The sequence below is a fragment of the Mesoplodon mirus genome (genome assembly GCF_964341445.2).
Source record: "Mesoplodon mirus genome assembly, chromosome: 3".
Lineage (NCBI taxonomy): Eukaryota > Metazoa > Chordata > Mammalia > Artiodactyla > Ziphiidae > Mesoplodon > Mesoplodon mirus.
Genome location: NC_138978.1, coordinates 119,925,093 through 119,943,940, shown reverse-complemented (window position 1 = coordinate 119,943,940; position 18,848 = coordinate 119,925,093). Strand labels below are relative to the sequence as shown.

At 38.3% G+C, this 18,848-nt stretch overlaps 1 protein-coding gene across 4 annotated transcripts in view; it reads left to right on the top strand.

Annotated features, from left to right (window-relative positions):
* Positions 1-18,848, top strand: part of GON4L (gon-4 like) — an 89,157-nt gene that overhangs the window by 41,154 nt on the left and 29,155 nt on the right. For all 4 annotated transcript variants that reach the window (XM_082615398.1, XM_082615397.1, XM_082615395.1 and 1 more), the window contains 3 exons: positions 993-1,094; positions 16,134-16,174; positions 16,773-16,876. In XM_082615398.1, coding sequence (XP_082471524.1) covers positions 993-1,094; positions 16,134-16,174; positions 16,773-16,876 — 247 coding nt within the window. The remainder of the gene's footprint in view (positions 1-992; positions 1,095-16,133; positions 16,175-16,772; positions 16,877-18,848) is intronic.

Below are 18,848 nucleotides of genomic sequence, written 5' to 3'. Positions count from 1 at the left end.
CACGTACCACAACTAAGAGTAGCCCCTGCTCACTGCAACTAGAGAAAGCCCGCACAGCAACAAAGACCCATTGCAGCCAAAAATAAATAAATAAATTAAATAAATTTATTAAAGAAAAAAATATATATAACAATCCATAATTGATTTACTCCTTCAAGATTTTTAGTTAGGAATCTAAAAGACATCATAGCATCAACATTAGAGAAAATTGCAAGGGAGAAAAATACCCATACTTCTATGCTCTGCCATTACAAATGTTTGTTATTTTTGTATATTTTTAGTTATTTCTGAGTTATTGTAGGGATATAATTTTCTTATGCTTATGAGTATTATGTGTGTATTGTGTTGTACTTTTGTCACGAATGTGTTGAACATGTATAGAATGTTTATATTCTATATGTATATACTATTTTATACTAAGGCATCATAATTATAGTCATTCCCTAATTATTGGGAATTAGGGTCATTTCTTTTTTCACTATCAATGCCTTTGTATAAAGAGTTTTACAAAAATATTATTTTAATGAGATGCACTACTCTAAGTGGGTTTACTGAGATAAATTATATGTTCAGTTTTCAGGCTTTTGCTGCATTTTGAGAAATTTAAGTTTTGTTTGAAGGAAGGAAGGAAGGAACTTGGCTAATTGGGGAGAATAGGTGAGATGAGTCCGCTGTGGGAAATGATCTGTGCACAGGCACTGAGGAAAAAAAGAATAAGTTGTTTAAAAACTTCAGAATAGGGAATTCCCTTGTGGTTAGCACTCTGTGCTTTCACTGCTGAGGGTTTGGGTTTAATTCCTGGTTAGGGAACTAAGATCCTGCAAGCCGTGTGGCGCAGCCAAAAAATAAGTAAAAAATAAAATAAAAATAAAAACTTCAGAATAAATGTGCTTTATTGGAGTAGATTCTTATGGTGCTGAACATCTTAAATTTTCATTAGAGATATGAGTTCAGAGTTGGGAATAAGTGTCTAAAACATTTTTTTTTCCTAGATGAGGCAGATGATGATGACGATCCAGAATATAATTTCCTGGAAGACCTGGATGAACCAGACACAGAGGATTTCCGCACTGACCGGGCAGTAAGAATCACCAGTGAGTCTGTGTTTATTATGAGTCCTGGTCTTGACTTCTCCACATCTACCTTTGTTTACTTTTGCAGATTTTTGAGGTTGAAGTTTGTAGCCCACTCAAGATATTTAAGCTTCCTCTACCCATTTATTTCTATAATTCTTTAAATTTACATATATATTCAGGAAGCCTATCAGTTACTCATTTATACATCCCACAGTCATGTACTGAGTATTTGGCAGCGATTGTACCAAAATGAATAAGACATGGCCTCTGCCTGTAGGATGTCAGCTTAGTAGGGGGATACAAACAGAAACAGTTATAGTACCAAGTGATAGGTGCTATAATAATAGTTTGTGTATACACTAGTGGCCTAAAAGAGGGTTATACTGTCCTAATGTATGGTATGGGTTAGGGAAGGATTCACAAAATGGGATGTTTTATTTTAGTTTTGAAGGAGCAATAAGAAATTTTTGGTGAATGGGGGCAGAGAGGGATATTGCAAATAGAAGAATTCTGCAAACCATGGAATTATGAAACAATACATGTGTTTGGAAAATAGTAAGTAGTTTGGTTAAGTTGTATGAGTGAGTGGTGATAGAAGAGTTAAGCAGTGTTCAGTTCATGGAGAACCTTAGATCTGAGTTTTGATCTGTCAAAAAGGAGAGCTCAAAGAGCTCAAAGCAGGAAATAAATAGGAACTGATTTGGATTTTAGAAATACCACTTTGATTTAATGCCAGTTTAATGTATTGATTTGGTGGGTAAAGAGAGCAAGATTGGAGGCATGGAAAACAAATAACTTGGCTTGAGTCATTTGTTTAAAATTATTTCATTGCTAGTTTGCCAATGATGGAAAACATATTTCAGGAACTGTTGATTTTTATTGAGTGTGTGCATGACCCTGTACTGGAATAGTATACACAACATGGTGAAGGTAAGACGTTGGCTCTTGACGAGGTTATGAAGAAAGTTTTATAAGTATCCAAAAGTGTTTATTATGTACCTAAATAATGCAAGTCTTTGTGCAAAGAGAATTATGTAAACACAATCCTTTAGGACTTATGTTCTGTTTTGTTGCTTTATTTCATCTTTCATGTTTTTAAGATTAGAATGCTGTTTCCTTTATGAAGATGTTACATTTATTTTGGTATGTTATGACAGTTAAGGTTGCATTGAAAGGAAAGCAGTAGGAATCAAAGAGAAAGTGTAGAAAGAAAAGGCTTGAGGATTTAGGTTTTGAGAAAATTGTGAAGGAGGGTCTAGGAAGGTATGAGAAAAAACAAGAAAGCCTTGTGTCTCAGAAACCAAGGGAAGAGTCTTTCAAGAAGGAGCGAATGGTCCACAGTGTCATGTGCTGGTCAGGAAACATTTTGTGCTTGAAGCAGAAAAGTAGGAGATTGCATTTCAATTCAGCTCTCATCCTGGTATACACTTGCCTTCCCTTCTTGTTTGTTACTTTCTTCAGTTTATAGATACAGTTAACCTTGAGCAACTCAGAGGGTAGGGGTGCCCAACCCCAGTGTAGTTGAAAATCCGACTAGAAGTTTTGACTCCCCAAAAACTTAACTACTAGTAGCCTACTGTTGAAGGCTTACCAATAAAATAAAGTTATTAACATGTATTTTATATATAATGTGTTTTGTATACTGTATTCTTAAAGTAAGCTAGAGAAAAGAAAATATTATTAAGAAAATCATAATAAGGAAGAGAAAATACATTTACAGTACCGTATTTATCGATACTGTAAGTTTATGTTATCTGTTTACAAGCTGAATCATCTGTCAGTATCTATATTAATATTGTCTTATATGATACAAAACACTGTAGATATACATGTTACAAACACTAGACAATGAAAAATGAAAAGTGAAAAAGGAACATTTATTTACTGGTATAAAGATTCATGCATTGATAATGAAGAAGCAACAGTATGATGGCTTGATAGTAGCCTACTGTAATTGATATGATTGCTTCACAGATCGCTTCTTAGTACTCTGGCCTGAATGGCTACAAAATTTTGTAACCATTCAGTAGTACACTGCTAAATGGTTAGAAAATGTTTATGGCATACAGTATTACAGTCATATTCATGTACAGGATTGGAAACATTGTTACATTTTTAAAAAATGTGATAATAGACTGATACACAGTTGGTAATGTAATTCTTTGAAAGCACAGTTATAAATCATTAATAAAACTAACATTAATTTTATTAATTATTAATTTTATATTAAATATCACTCACTTTATGCCTATGTAAGGATAGGCTATCCATTTCAATACAAGTCTTGTACATGATGTTCTACATGATGAATACTTAGGCGATGATGATGATGATGACACAAAAACATCTCATACAATTCTTGCCATACAGTTATTAGATTTTCACACAAAGATACACACACATACACAACAAATAAGTTTATTAACTGTAGACATGATGATTATTTACTATTCATTAAGTCGCAGTGGGTCATCATAAAGGCCTTCATCCTCCTTGTCTTCACATTGAGTAGGCTGATGAGCAAGGGGGGGCGTTGGTCTTGCTGTCTTGGGGTGGCAGAGGCAGGAGAGGTGGTGGAGGAGGAAGGGGAGGCAGAGAGTGTAACTTTATGGAAATACATTGTAATTTCTGTGTGACTTTTTTGCTTTTTCATTTCTCTAAAAATGTTTCTGTATGGTACCAGTCCCTCTCCCACCATGTGCTTTGGTTTCAGAGTCTATATCATAGAAGCGTCCTTGTAAAAGAAGTCAAAAGCAGTCTTAAATAATCGGAACCCGGCTGCCTGATTGTCTAATGTCAGTTTGTTTTCTGACACAGCTTCTTCTACATCTTCTTCCTCATCGTCTGGCACTGTTTTGGAAGCACTCATCTTCATCAAGTCATCTTTTGTTAATTCCTCTGGTGTGGTGTCTGTTAGCTCTTGAATTTCTCCAAGATTCAGAACTTGAAACCCTTCACCCCCATCTTTTTTTGGCCATATTCACAGTCTGTTTCATGATTTCCTTGATTGGCTCTGTCGTAAATCTTGTGAAGTCATGCAGGACATCTGAACACAGTTTTCTCCAGCAGGAACTTATTGTTTCAGGTTTGATGGCTTTCATGGCTTTTTCTTTAACAGTGATGGCTTCTTCAGTGGTGTGATCCTTCCTCCAGACTTACGTGATGTTCTCTCCATTGGGGTCTTTTCTTTAGTGTGGATAATCCTTTCCATAGAATATTGTGTGTAATGAGCCTTAAAGGTCCTTATGACCCCCGATCTAGAGGCTGAATTAGAGACATGTTTGGAGGTGAGTAGACCACTTAGACGCCTTCAGTGTTGAATTCATGGGGTTCTGGGTACCCAGGGGCATTGTCCAATTTCAAAAGAACTTTAAAAGGCAAGGTATTTCCTGACTTCAGGGACAAAGCATCGATGGAACCAATCCATAGAAAGGCCCTTCTTTTTGTATATCTAAAGACTGGCAGCTCGTGTTTATCTTTTCCTTTCAAGGTGAGCAGCTTTATAGATAAGGGCAGTCCTGGTGGTAAATGTGACTGCATTTTCACAAAACAGTAGACTTAGCCTCTCCCTTCCTGCCTTAAATCCTGGTGCTTGCTTCTCTTCCTTACTAATGTCTTTTGAGGCTTTATTTTTTTAAATTTTTTTCCCCTCCAGAATAGGGCACTTTCATCTGCACTAAAAACCTGTTCAGGCAGATATCCTTTCTCCTCAGTCTGGGAACTTGTCTGCTACCTCTGCGTCAGCAGAGGCTGCTTCTCCTGTTATCTTGACAGTTTTTAAGCCAAACCTCTTTCTAAAATTATCAAACCATCCTTTGCTGGCATTAAATTCTCCAGACTTAGACCCTTCATCTTCCTTTTGCTTTAAGTTGTCGTATAATGACTTTGCTTTTTCTCAAATCATATTAGAGTCTATAGGTATGCCTTTCTTATAGCAATCTTGCACCCACATAAAAGCTGCATTTTCAATATGAGATAAAAAGGTATTTCACAAAAAGCACAAGGTTTTTGCACCTGCTGGCATAGCGGCAGTTATGGCTTCATGAATTTCCTTTTCATTTTTTACAATGGTCCTTACACTGGATTCATTTATCTTGAAATGGTGGGAAATCACAGCTGCAGACCACAATCTCTGGTACATATCAGGCAATTCAGCGTCTTCTTGTAATGTCATGACTTTTCTCTGCTTCTTGGGAGCATTTCCAGCATCACTAGTGGCTCTTCGCATGGGTACCATGGTGTTATTCAAGGCCTATGGTATTGTACTAAACTTGATGAAAAATACTCAGGAACCACAAGAGATTACTTTTTCCTACAGTACGCAATTTGCTGGAGAGACGAACTGCTCAGGAGATGTTCTAAGCAGATACTTGCAACACCTATGCTAGCAACAGGAGGTGGCTCTGAAATTATTACAGAAGTACAGTATATGCCACAGTTAATTTTATGCAGTTATGATTTCATACTGCATCTTTATGTTTGGGTTTCTCTCAACTGTGAATGGTGCCATGTATGGTCTGTAAGTGTGTGTGTAAGTTTTGATAAATTTTAACTTTTTAGAGTACATTTGTGTACATTTTATGGTAGTAAATGATAAAATAGACTAGTATCTACATATAGTTTATGCATTCATGACATACCTAACTTTTTCTTAAATTTTTTTGGTATTTCTAGGCTCTGTGGTTTGTCTGAGGGTTTTTTCAAATTGTTGCACGTCCCCCCCAAATTGTTCCAATATATTTACTGAAAAAAATCTGCATATAAGTGGACCCATACAGTTCAATTCCATGTTGTTCAAGGGTCAACTGTAATTTCTCAGGGAGATCCTCCTCAGTTAGGATTGATTTTCTTGCTCTGTAATCCATACTATTTTTTGTTCACAACTCACACACACACACTGTATTTTATTTTTACAAGAGATAAATAAACTGACACCAAGCATTGTAAATGGATGACCGCAACAAAAGCAACAATGACTGCAATTACCAAACACGAAACACACTCACACTATGTCATAATATTGACGTTCAGTCCAGTAAACCTCCACTGTAACAGCTCCTTTACTTTGCAGTGAAAATTGATTTGTATATTTTTTGCCTCTGAGTCCTTGTGGGATTTTTCTTTTTTTTTTTATTCAAACAGAAAGTCACAAAAATTATAATCATCCTCATCAGTTCACTCAGTCCCATGCAATCAATTTTTTTTTCATCTTGATCTTTTGTTAGCACTTTTATGAATTCATCAATTTTCCATTAGAGTTCTGAAAATGCTTATTCATTCAGTTCAGCAGTATCGTCAGTTACCAGAAACCTGTACTTGTCCGTCTTTTCCATGAATTCCTTGAAGATGAAACCATTTTATAGGAACATTTTTGCGAAAGCATCAGAGTACACCCAGAACTGTCTGTAAATGACAAAAGACTTAAAAATGACCACGGTTAAAGATTTGATGAAAGTTCATAATAATACAATTGACAGGGAAATTTAGTTATTTCTGAGATATACATTTTAAAGTAATAACTAGAATTATGACTTATAACATTATACCAGAACATATAAGATTTTTAGAAATTTCATGTAATGTCTGAAACATTTATATTAACATATTTCCATACAAATAACCCAAAGAAAGTGTAGTATTAGTGGGTTTGTTTGTTTTTTTATACAGCAGGTCCTTATTAGTCATCAATTTTATACACATCAGTGTATACATGTCAATCCCAATCGCCCAATTCAGCACACCACCATCCCCACCCAACTGCGGTTTTCCCCCCTTGGTGTCCATACGTTTGTTCTCTACATCTGTGTCTTAACTTCTGCCCTGCAAACCGGTTAATCTGTACCATTTTTCTAGGTTCCACATACATGCGTTAATATACGATACTTGTTTTTTTCTTTCTGACTTACTTCACTCTGTATGACAGTCTCTAGATCCATCCACGTCTCAACAAATGACTCAATTTTGTTCCTTTTTATGGCTGAGTAATAGTCCATTGTATATATGTACCACAACTTCTTTATCCATTCGTCTTTCGATGGGCATTTAGGTTGCTTCCATGACCTGGCTATTGTAAATAGCACTGCAGTGAACATTGGGGTGCATGTGTCTTTTTGAATTATGGTTTTCTCTGGGTATATTCCCAGTAGTGGGATTGCTGGATCATATGGTAATTGTATTTTTAGTTTTTTTAAGGAACCTCTATACTGTTCTCCATAGTGGCTGTATCAATTTACATTTTCACCAACAGTGCAAGAGGGTTCCCTTTTCTCCACACCCTCTCCAGCATTTGTTGTTTGTAGATTTTCTGATGATGCCCATTCTAACTGGTGTGAGTTGATACCTCATTGTAGTTTTGATTTGCATTTCTCTAATAATTAGTGATGTTGAGCAGCTTTTCATGTGCTTCTTGGCCATCTGTATGTCTTCTTTGGAGAAATGTCTGTTTAGGTCTTCTGCCCATTTTTGGATTGGGTTGTTTCTTTAATACTGAGCTGCATGAGTTGTTTATATATTTTGGAGATTAATCCTTTGTCCGTTGATTCGTTTGCGAATATTTTCTCCCATTCTGAGGGTTGTCTTTTTGTCTTGTTTATGGTTTCCTTTGCTGTGCAAAAGCTTTTAAGTTTCATTAGGTCCCATTTGTTTATTTTTGTTTTTATTTCCATTACTCTAGGAGGTGGATCAAAAAAGATCTTGCTGTGATTTATGTCAAAGAATGTTCTTCCTATGTTTTCCTCTAAGAGTTTTATAGTGTCCGGTCTTACATTTAGGTCTCGAATCCATTTTGAGTTTATTTTTGTGTATGGTGTTAGGGAGTGTTCTAATTTCATTCTTTTACGTGTAGCTGTCCAGTTTTCCCAGCACCACTTGTTGAAGAGACTGTCTTTTCTCCATTGTCTATCTTTGCCTCCTTTGTCATAGATTAGTTGACCATAGGTGTGTGGGTTTATCTCTGGGCTTTCTATCTTGTTCCATTGATCTATGTTTCTGTTTTTGTGCCAGTACCATATTGTCCTGATTACTGTAGCTTTGTAGTATAGTCTGAAGTCAGGGAGTCTGATTCCTCCAGCTCCGTTTTTTTCCCTCAAGACTGCTTTGGCTATTCGGGGCTTTTTATGTCTCCATACAAATTTTAAGATGATTTGCTCTAGTTCCATAAAAAATGCTATTGGTAATTAGATAGGGATTGCATTGAATCTGTAGATTGCTTTGGGTAGTATAGTCATTTTCACAATATTGATCCTTCCAATCCAAGAACATGGTATATCTCTCCATCTGTTGGTATCATCTTTAATTTCTTTCATCAGTGTCTTATAGTTTTCTGCATATAGGCCTTTTCCCTAGGTAGGTTTATTCCTAGGTATTTTATTCTTTTTGTGGCAATGGTAAATGGGAGTGCTTCCATAATTTCTCTTTCAGATTTTTCATCATTAGTGTATAGGAATGCAAGAGCTTTCTGTGCATTAATTTTGTATCCTGCAGCTTTACCAGATTGATTGATTAGCTCTAGTAGTTTTCTGGTGGCATGTTTAGGATTCTCTATGTATAGTATCATGTGATCTGCAAACAGTGACAGTTTTACTTCTTCTTTTCCAATTTGTATTCCTTTTATTTCTTTTTCTTCTCTGATTGCCGTGGCTAGGACTTCCAAAACTATGTTGAATAATAGTGGTGATAGTGGACATCCTTGTCTCGTTCTTGATCTTAGAGGAAATGCTTTCAGTTTTTCACCATTGAGAATGATGTTTGCTATGGGTTTGTCATATATGGCCTTTATTATGTTGAGGTCGGTTCCCTCTATGCCCACTTTCTGGAGAGTTTTTATCATAAATCGGTGTTGAATTTTGTTGAAAGCTTTTTCTGCATCTATTGAGATGATCATATGGTTTTTATTCTTCAGTTTGTTAGTATGGTGTATCACATTGATTGATTTGCGTATATTGAAGAATCCTTGCATGCCTGGGATAAATCCCACTTGATCATGGTGTATGATCCTTTTAATGTGTTGTTGGATTCTGTTTGCTAGTATTTTGTTGAGGATTTTTGCATCTATATTCATCAGTGATATTGGTCTGTAATTTTCTTTTTTTGTAGTATCTTTGTCTGGTTTTGGTATCAGGGTGATGGTGGCCTCGTAGAATGAGTTTGGGAGTGTTCCTTCCTCCACAATTGTTTGGAAGAGTTTGAGAAGGATGGGTGTTAGCTCTTCTCTAAATGTTTGATAGAATTCACCTGTGAAGCCATCCGGTCCTGGACTTTTGTTTGTTGGAAGATGTTTTTTTTTTTTTGCAGTACGCGGGCCTCTCACTGCTGTGGCCTCTCCCGCTGTGGAGAACAGGCCCCGGACGCGCAGGCTCAGTGGCCACGGCTCACGGGCCCAGCTGCTCCGCGGCATGTGGGATCCTCCCAGACCGGGGCACGAACCCACGTCCCCTGCATCGGCAGGCGGACTCTCAACCACTGCGCCACCAGGGAAGCCATGTTGGAAGATTTTTAATCACAGTTTCTATTTCATTACTTGTGATTGGTCTGTTCATATTTTCTGTTTCTTCATGGTTCTGTCTTGGAACGTTATACCTTTCTAAGAATTTGTCCATGTCTTCCAGGTTGTCCATTTTATTGGCATAGAGTTGCTTGTAGTAGTCTCTTAGGATGCTTTGTATTTCTGTGGTGTCTGTTATAACTTCTCCTTTTTCATTTCTAATTTTATTGATTTGAGTCCTCTCCGTCTTTTTCTTGATGAGTCTGGCTAATGGTTTATCAATTTTGTTTATCTTCTCAAAGAACCAGCTTTTAGTTTTATTGATCTTTGCTATTGTTTTCTTTGTTTCTATTTCATTTATTTCTGCTCTGATCTTTATGATTTCTTTCCTTCTGCTAACTTTGGGTTTTGTTTGTTCTTCTTTCTCTAGTTCCTTTAGGTGTAAGGTTAGATTGTTTACTTGAGATTTGTCTTGTTTCTTGAGGTAGGCTTGTATAGCTATAAACTTCCCTCTTAGAACTGCTTTTGCTGCATCCCATAGGTTTTGGATTGTCATGTTTTCATTGTCATTTGTCTCTAGGTATTTTTTGATTTCCTCTTTGATTTCTTCAGTGATCTCTTGGTTATTTAGTAACGTATTATTTAGCCTCCATGTGTTTGTGTTTTTTACATTTTTTTCCCTGTAATTCTTTTCTAATCTCATAGCGTTGTGGTCAGAAAAGATGCTTGATATGATTTCAGTTTTCTTAAATTTACTGAGGCTTGATTTGTGACCCAAGATGTGATCTATCCTGGAGAATGTTCCGTGCGCACTTGAGAAGAAAGTGTAATCTGCTGTTTTTGGATGGAATGTCCTATAAATATCAATTAAATCTATGTGGTCTATTGTGTCATTTAAAGCTTCTGTTTCCTTATTTTCATTTTAGATGATCTGTCCATTGGTGTAAGTGAGGTGTTAAAGTCCTCCACTATTATTGTGTTACTGTCGATTTCCTCTTTTATAGCTGTTAGCACTTGCCTTATGTATTGAGGTGCTTCTATGTTGGGTGCATATATATTTGTAATTGTTTTGTCTTCTTCTTGGATTGATCCCTTGATCATTATGTAGTGGCCTTCCTTGTCTCTTATAACATTCTTTATTTTAAAGTCTATTTTATCTGATATGAGTATAGCTACTTCAGCTTTCTTCTGATTTCCATTTGCATGGAATATCTTTTTCCATCCCCTCACTTTCAGTCTGTATGTGTCCTAGGTCTGAAGTGGGTCTCTTGTAGACAGCATATATATGGGTCTTGTTTTTGTATCCATTCAGCAAGTCTGTGTCTTTTGGTTGGAGCATTTAATCCATTCACGTTTAAGGTAATTATCCATATGTATGTTCCTATGACCATTTTCTTAATTGTTTTGGGTTTGTTTTTGTAGATCCTTTTCTTCTCTTGTGTTTCCCACTTAGAGAAGTTCCTTTAGCATTTGCTGTAGAACTGGTTTGGTGGTGCTGAATTCTCTTAGCTTTTGCTTGTCTGTAAAGCTTTTGATTTCTCTATCAAATCTGAATGAGATCCTTGCCGAGTAAAGTAATCTTGGTTGTAGGTTCTTCCCTTTCATCACTTTAAGTATATCATGCCACTCCCTTCTGGGTTGTATAGTTTCTGCTGAGAAATCAGCTGTTAACCTTATGGGAGTTCCCTTGCATGTTATTTGTCATTTTTCCCTTGCTGCTTTCAGTAATTTTTCTTGTCTTTAATTTTTGCCAATTTGATTACTATGTGTCTCAGTGTGTTTCTCCTTAGTTTATCCTGTATGGGACTCACTGTGCTTCCTGGACTTGGGTGGCTATTTCCTTTCCCATCTTAGGGAAGTTTTCCACTATAATCTCTTCAAATATTTTCTCTGGTTCTTTCTCTCTCCTTCTTCTGGGACCCCTATAATGCAAATTTTGTTGCGTTTAATGTTGTCCCAGTGGTGTATTAGGCTGTCTTCATTTCTTTTCATTCTTTTTTCTTATTCTGTTCCACAGCAGTGAATTCCACCATTCTGTCTTCCAGGTCACTTATCTGTTCTTCAGCCTCTGTTATTCTGCTATTGATTCCTTCTAGCGTATTTTTCATTTCAGTTACTGTATTGTTCATCTCTTTGTTTGTTCTTTAATTCTTCTAGGTCTTTGTTAATCATTTCTTGCATCTTCTCGATCTTTGCCTCCATTCTTTTTCCGAGGTCCTGGATCATTTTCACTATCATTATTCTGAATTCTTTTTTGGAAGGTTGCCTATCTCCAGTTCATTTAGTTATTTTTCTGGGGTTTTATCTTGTTCCTTCATCTGGTACATAGTTATTTTTCTGGGGTTTTATCTTGTTCCTTCATCTGGTACATAGCCCTGTGCCTTTTCATCTTGTCTGTGTTTCTGTGAATGTTGTTTTTGTTCCACAGGCTGCAGGATTGTAGTTCTTCTTGCTTCTGCTGTCTGCCTTCTGGTGGATGAGGCTATCTAAGAGGCTTGATGGGAGGGACTGGTTGGTGGTGGGTAGAGCTGACTGTTGCTCTGGTGGACAGAGCTCAGTAAAACTTTAATCCACTTGACTGTTGATGGATGGGGCTGTGTTCCCTCCTTGTTGGGTGTTTGGCCTGACTTTCAGGTCACTTATACACCCAAGACTGGAGCCTACCTGGGCTATTTGGTGGGGCTAATGACAGACTCTGAGAGGGCTCATGCCAAGGAGTCCTTCCCAGAACTTCTGCTGTCAGTGTCCTTGTCCCCATGGTGTGCTACAGCCTCCCCCCACCCCCTGCCTCTGCTGGAGACCCCCCAACACTAGCAGGTAGGTCTGGTTCAGTCTCCTATTGGGTCACTGCTCCTTCCCTTGGGTCCCAGTGCACACACTACTTTGTGTGTGCCCTCCAAGAGTGGAGTCTCTGTTTCCCCCAGTCCTGTCAAAGTCCTTCAGTCAAATCCTGCTAGCCTTCAAAGTCTGATTCTCTAGGAATTCCTCCCGTTGCCAGGCCCCCAGGTTGGGAAGCCTGATGTGGGCCTCAGAACCTTCACTCCAGTGGGTGGACTTCTGTGGTATAAGTGTTCTCCAGTCTGTGAGTCACCCACCCAGCAGTTATCAGATTTGATTTTACTGTGATTGCGCCCCTCTTACCGTCTCATTGTGGTTTGTCCTTTGTCTTTGGACGTGGGGTATCTTTTTTGGTGAGTTCCAGTGTCTTCCTGTCGATGATTGTCCAGCAGCTAGTTGTGATTCTGGTGTTCTCGCAAGAGGGAGTGAGAGCACGTCCTTCTACTCTGCCATCTTGGTTCCTCCTCCTGATTATATCCATACTATTTTATATGTCCTTTTTAATACTCATCTCTCTCATAGTTGCTTGTTTATATCTGTCTCCTTCCCTAAACTGTGAGCTTCTCCTGGGTTTTGTGTTGCTTATTGCCTTAGAGCCGGTGTTTTTCACGGGGCTGACAGTATTTGCCAATCAAATAGTGAACTTTTCTGGGTTGCCTGAATGATGGGTCTTCCTTTCTAGTCATAGAGTTCTATGGTCATAAGTAAAAACTGGGATAGAATTTTAATTTTGTTTCTACCCCTTGTCGTCTTATGTTATCATGCTTAATTATAATCCCTTTAATAGGACTTTTCTTACATGGATGATAAAAATTTAAAAATAAAAAAGCTTAGGGGCTTCCCTGGTGGCGCAGTGGTTGAGAGTCCGCCTGCCGATGCAGGGGACACGGGTTCGTGCCCCAGTCCGGGAAGATCCCACATGCCTTGGAGCGGCTGGGCCCGTGAGCCATGGCCACTGAGCCTGCGCGTCTGGAGCCTGTGCTCCGCAACGGGAGAGGCCACAACAGTGAGAGGCCCGCGTACCGCAAAAAAAAAAAAAAAAAAAGCTTAGAATCACAGAGTTTGGAAAGCCTCCTGTGGTCACATATATTTTTCTCCCACTTAAGCGTTTGTTAACAGCTTCTCTCATGTGACCTTTCAGTCCATTTGGATACCTCCAGTGACAGGGAGTTCATCGGCTCTGCAGATAGTGTGTCCTACCCTTGAACACCTCTTCAATTAACATTTTCCTTATTAATTTTTTTTAAATTTATTTTTATTTTTTGGCTGCGTTGGGTCTTCATTGCTGCACGAGGGCTTTTCTCTGGTTGCGGCAAGCGGGGGCTACTCTTCGTTGTGGTGCATGGGCTTCTCATTGCAGTGGCTTCTCTTGTTGCGGAGCATGGGCTCTAGGCACACGGGCTTCAGTGGTTATGGCACTGGGCTCAGTAGCTGTGGCACACGAGCTCTAGAGCGCAGGCTCAGTAGTTGTGGCACATGGGCTTAGTTGCTCCCCAGCATGTGGTATCTTCCCAGGCGAGGGCTCAAACCCGTGTCCCCTGCATTGGTAGGCAGATTCTTAATGACTGCGCCACCAGGGAAGCCCCAGCATTTTCCTTATTGAACCTGAATCTATCTTTTATATTTCTCTGTTTGTCCTTTGTTGCCATAAAATGTAATTTACTCCTAAGTGTGCATAGTATGTTTCTTTTTCTACATTTTTTCTTTATTATGCTAAACATACCAAGTTTTTTCACTTCTGTAAATGCCAGGCTTTCCACATTTTGACCCCCAAGTTACCCTCGTCTGGATTCTAGCCTTTATTTTAAAGAAAATTCTCCCCCATGACATTTTATTATGAAACTTTTTGAACATATAGAAGAGTTGAAAGAATTGTAGAGTGGACACCCGTATACCCACTACCTATCTTCTATAGTTAACTTTTCATATATTTGCTTAGTCATGCAGCTATCCATCTATGAATCCATTTTTTTTAAAAGCATTTCATAGTGAGTTGTAGATATCCAAACATTTCAGCATACATATCATGAATTAGAACTCAGTATTTGTTTACGGTTTTTCTTTTTAGGTAAATTTATACACACTGTAGTACAGAAATCTTAAGTATACCATTCAGTGAGGTTCAATGTGCCTCCTCTTGTATAACTCAAACCCCTAACAAGATAGAGATTTGTCACCCCAGAAAGTACCCACTTGCCTCTTCCCAGTCAGTCCCCACACCATCATCCCAGGTGCGACCATTGTTCCCTTTTCTTCTATCACAGATTAGATTTGCCTCTTTATTTTTTGTTTGTTTTTTTGGCGATACGCGGGCCTCTCACTGTTGTGGCCTCTCCAGTTGCGGAGCACAGGCTCCGGACACGCAGGCTCATCAGCCATGGCTCACGGGCACAGCCACTCCTTGGCATGTGGGATCTTCCCAGACTGGGACACGAACCCGTGTCCCCTGCATCGGCAGGCGGACTCTCAACCACTGCGCCACCAGGGAAGCCCTAGATTTGCCTCTTTGAAAACTTCATGTGAATGGAATCATATAGTATATGTTCTGTTGTATACAGCTTCTTTCACTTAGCATAATGTTTTTGAGATTCATGCACATTGCTTGTATCATTAATTTCTTCCCTTTTATTGCTGAGTAGGATTCCAGTGTATAAATATACCAATTTGTTTATTTTTCATCAATCCCCAGGTGTTGATGGAACCTGGGTTCTTTCTAATTTCTGGCTGTCTTGAATAAAGATAGCTCTGAACTTTCTTGTGCAAGGTTTTGTGGACAAATGTTTTATTTCCCTTGGGTCAGCTATTTAGTGGAAGAATCAGTGGTCATAAGGTAGCTGTATACTTAGTTTTCTGAGAAATTGCCAAACCTTTTTCCAAAGTGGCTTTCCACTTTACATTCTTTTTACAGTTCTAGTTGCTCCACATCCTCACTAACATTTGGATTTTAGCTTTTTAATGCCATCTTAAGAAGGGCTTTTACAGAAATGACCACAGTCTTCTAGATAGAGTCTGAGACTGCTTTGATTCAGTGATATGCTTGCCTTCTTGGTTGTGAGCACTGTTTTGGAGCTACTGTGTCATATTGAACTTAAGGTCAACCAAAACATTGAGATCTTTTTCAGATTAATTGTTTTTGAGCCATGTTACCTTTTTGTGCACTTAAGAAGCTGATTTTTGAAAATCCTAAATGTAAGACTTTAAATTTATCCCCATTATGTTTCATCCAATTAATTTGAGAAAACCTAGAATTTTGAATCTGTCATCAGTTGGTCTGGCAATCCCTTTCAGCTTTATATCGTTTACAGATTTGGTAAGTGTGTTTTCTGGGTGTTTTAGGTTGTTGATGGGATTGCTGAATAGTTCAGGTCCAAAGATAGGGTCCTATGACACACTGCTGGAGACTTCTTTCTTGACTCCATTCAGTAGGATAGGCCAACAAACTATGAATTTATCTCATTATAAAATCATCTAGCTTACATTTTTGTGTGTTTTCCCATTAGAATTTAAGCTTCATGAGAGTAAAGTCCTGTCATGTATCTAAGCATCTAGAACCAGGGATTAAGGCATATAGTTGGTGTTCAATAAATGTTTTTAAATGAATGAGTGAATGGTGGGTAGATATGGGATTTTGTTAAAAGCCTTGCTGAAAACAACTTTCATTGAATTTTCTTGGAATTCCCCCTATGGCAAAATGAAACAAACAAGTGCCAACAGCATACTGTTTGGCTTTTTTGCAGAAAAGGAAGTGAATGAACTGATGGAAGAGCTGTTTGAAACTGTGAGTAATGATCTTTGAATGAGAACTCAGAATAGTAAAAGTGGATTCTCCAGCAAGCTCTGTCCTTTGGTCTCAGGGCCTCTCTCTCCAGAAGGGTGGTGTGAACCAAGCCCATTCCCCTTTCAGTCCACCCAGGAGAGAATATAGTGACAGGAGAATTTTGCTAAGTAATAAACTTTGATTATCCATATGTAGGTTATTCTTAATAAAGTTTTCCTTGCAAGCTTTTGGATGGACTCTTCACTATCACATGTTGCATCCTTAAAGATTGCAAACTAATTTTCGATTATTCTGAGCCCAAATAGTTACCTTTCTCATAAATTTATCTCTTTAAAGATATTCTGATCATTTCAAGTTATCCATGCTTTGTCTTTACCATTACAAGTTGGCTGATTGAGAAACTTTTTTCCTGGCATAATAGCTACCCCATGTGCAGGACTGTGCGAGCCCAGAAGTGAGAAAGGTTGTGATGCAAGCCCTTTCTGTGCGCCCGCGTTATTAAAGTCCTGTAAACTAGTCTTTACTTTCCCTTCTCACTGCTAGAGTGACTTTTGCATGCCCATTCCCCAGGAAAATCCTTCTTTTCCTTTGCCCTCAGTTTCAAGATGAGATGGGGTTCTCCAACATGGAAGATGATGGCCCAGAGGAGGAGGAATGTGTGGCTGAGCCTCGGCCTAACTTTAACACCCCTCAAGCCCTACGGTAGGCTAACCAAAACCTTGAGACTTAGAATGGAGGAAAAGTATATGTCTGAAAAGGTTTTGAGAAATTTTGGTTAACAATTTCCCATCCCTGACTACCTGCTGTTACTGATATTAGGATGCAGAGTCCCTTGTGGGTGTTAGGTGTCAAGTGAATAAGTCTCCTTATGGGGCAGTGCAGCTATAGACCAAGCTGCACCTGTTTGGGAAGGGAGAAAAAGCAGTAGCTGGCATCCATAGCAGCTTCTCCAGGTGAGTGGTGCTGGAGAGGTGTGTAGGACTCTGTGGCCAGCCACAGAAACTACCCCAAATTGTAATATCCAGTATGTCCCTTTTGTTCTTCTGTTTGTCGTTAACATCTAGTAAATGTTAATGAACCTTTGTTAGTCACCAAGGCATTAATTGAGCAAACCATAAAGCACCTGAAGTAATGCCCTGGAGTCTGAAATGTGTGTACTGCCCTCTTCACTTAAATTAGCACTTCCATTGTCCCACTGGAGAGTAGAGGCTTTAAATTTTTCCCCGGTTTTTGTGGTGAGTTTGCATAGTTTATCCATACTTTATTGCTATCCATTCTGAGTAGCAGCATACTATCCTTAGGTGACTGGCTGGATGTCAGGGTATGGTTTGTGCCATGCATGGAACAAAGCAAAACTGAAAGACACATAGTCTCTAATTAGTCCTGTGTTTTAACTTAACAGCATTACCTAACTAGAGAGCTTTGGATCCACCTGAAAGCTAGACCTTCAGGGAACTTGCAAATTTAGTGAAAAAGACAAGGTATACTAATCATTGTGTAAAAGTCAGAAATATCAGTCATACTCCATTACAATAACTACCATAATATATCCACAACAGAAATCTCAGGAGTTCCTTTTTTTTTCAGCTTCGTTGAGGTATTATTGATAAATAAGGTTGTAAGATACTGAAAGTGTACAACTTGATGATTTGATAAACGTATGCTTTGTAAAAGGATTCCCCCCATCAAGTTAATTAACACTTCTATCACCTCATATATTTACCTTTTTTTTTTTTGAGAACAAATTTCAAAATTTCTTAGAGTCTGTATTTGACCCACTTATTTCATGCCATATTTCATAGAAAAAAATTCTAGTGTAGCAGAATAGAACCTGGGAACTTGTTATCATGGGATTTGATCTGTAAACATATTTCAGTTCCACTAGTCAACTCTGTGTATGAATTTTTAAAATTTGGTCATTATGTAACTACTTAAAAATCCTTATTCCAATTCAGTTACCTTTCGGTATTCAGTTGATCTGCTTGGGCTGCTGCTGCTTTTCTTTCAGCTAGAAATGCAAACCTAGCTTAATCTTTGATTAAGTAAGATATCACAGGGAAAGTGAGTTACCTGTGTTCCCCTTATCAACTACCCATCCAGGTAATACTTATTAAAGTCAGGTACAGGCTTTTTTTTTTTTTTTTGCATTACCTACATTTTTCATGCTTCTGTTCTTCTGTTCCTCTGCTAGTAATGCAGATAATCAAGAGATTTCAATTCTCAGTAAAATTGTACAGAGGACAGGCCTGTGTCTTTAGGTTTTCACCCTGTGCCAGCCTATACTCACAGTAAATACTGTAAAAGGAAACATAACTTTTTTCAACAGCCTCTGGGGATAAAGATTATTATCATTTAACTGTTGCTAAATTCTAGAGGATTTCTTGAATTATGATAACCTGCTAGTCATAGCTACTTGAGCAGGTCTTATCCTGATTGCACAGAGTATCAGCTCTTGCTTAATCACTTGAGTGTCTTGTTCTGCCTCTGCCTCAGAACTAGCATGCTAGGTATTTGGATTCTTACTTCAGCCCCAGACACAGTCTCTCTCTCTCAGGAGGTAGGGGTAGGAGGGTAGTGTTAGAAAACTTGGAGAAGATTCTGTATCACCATTAAGAACAAGTCCGAGATTAATTTGGCTGTCAAGTGTGATGAAAAGTGATGGGTTCCCATTAGC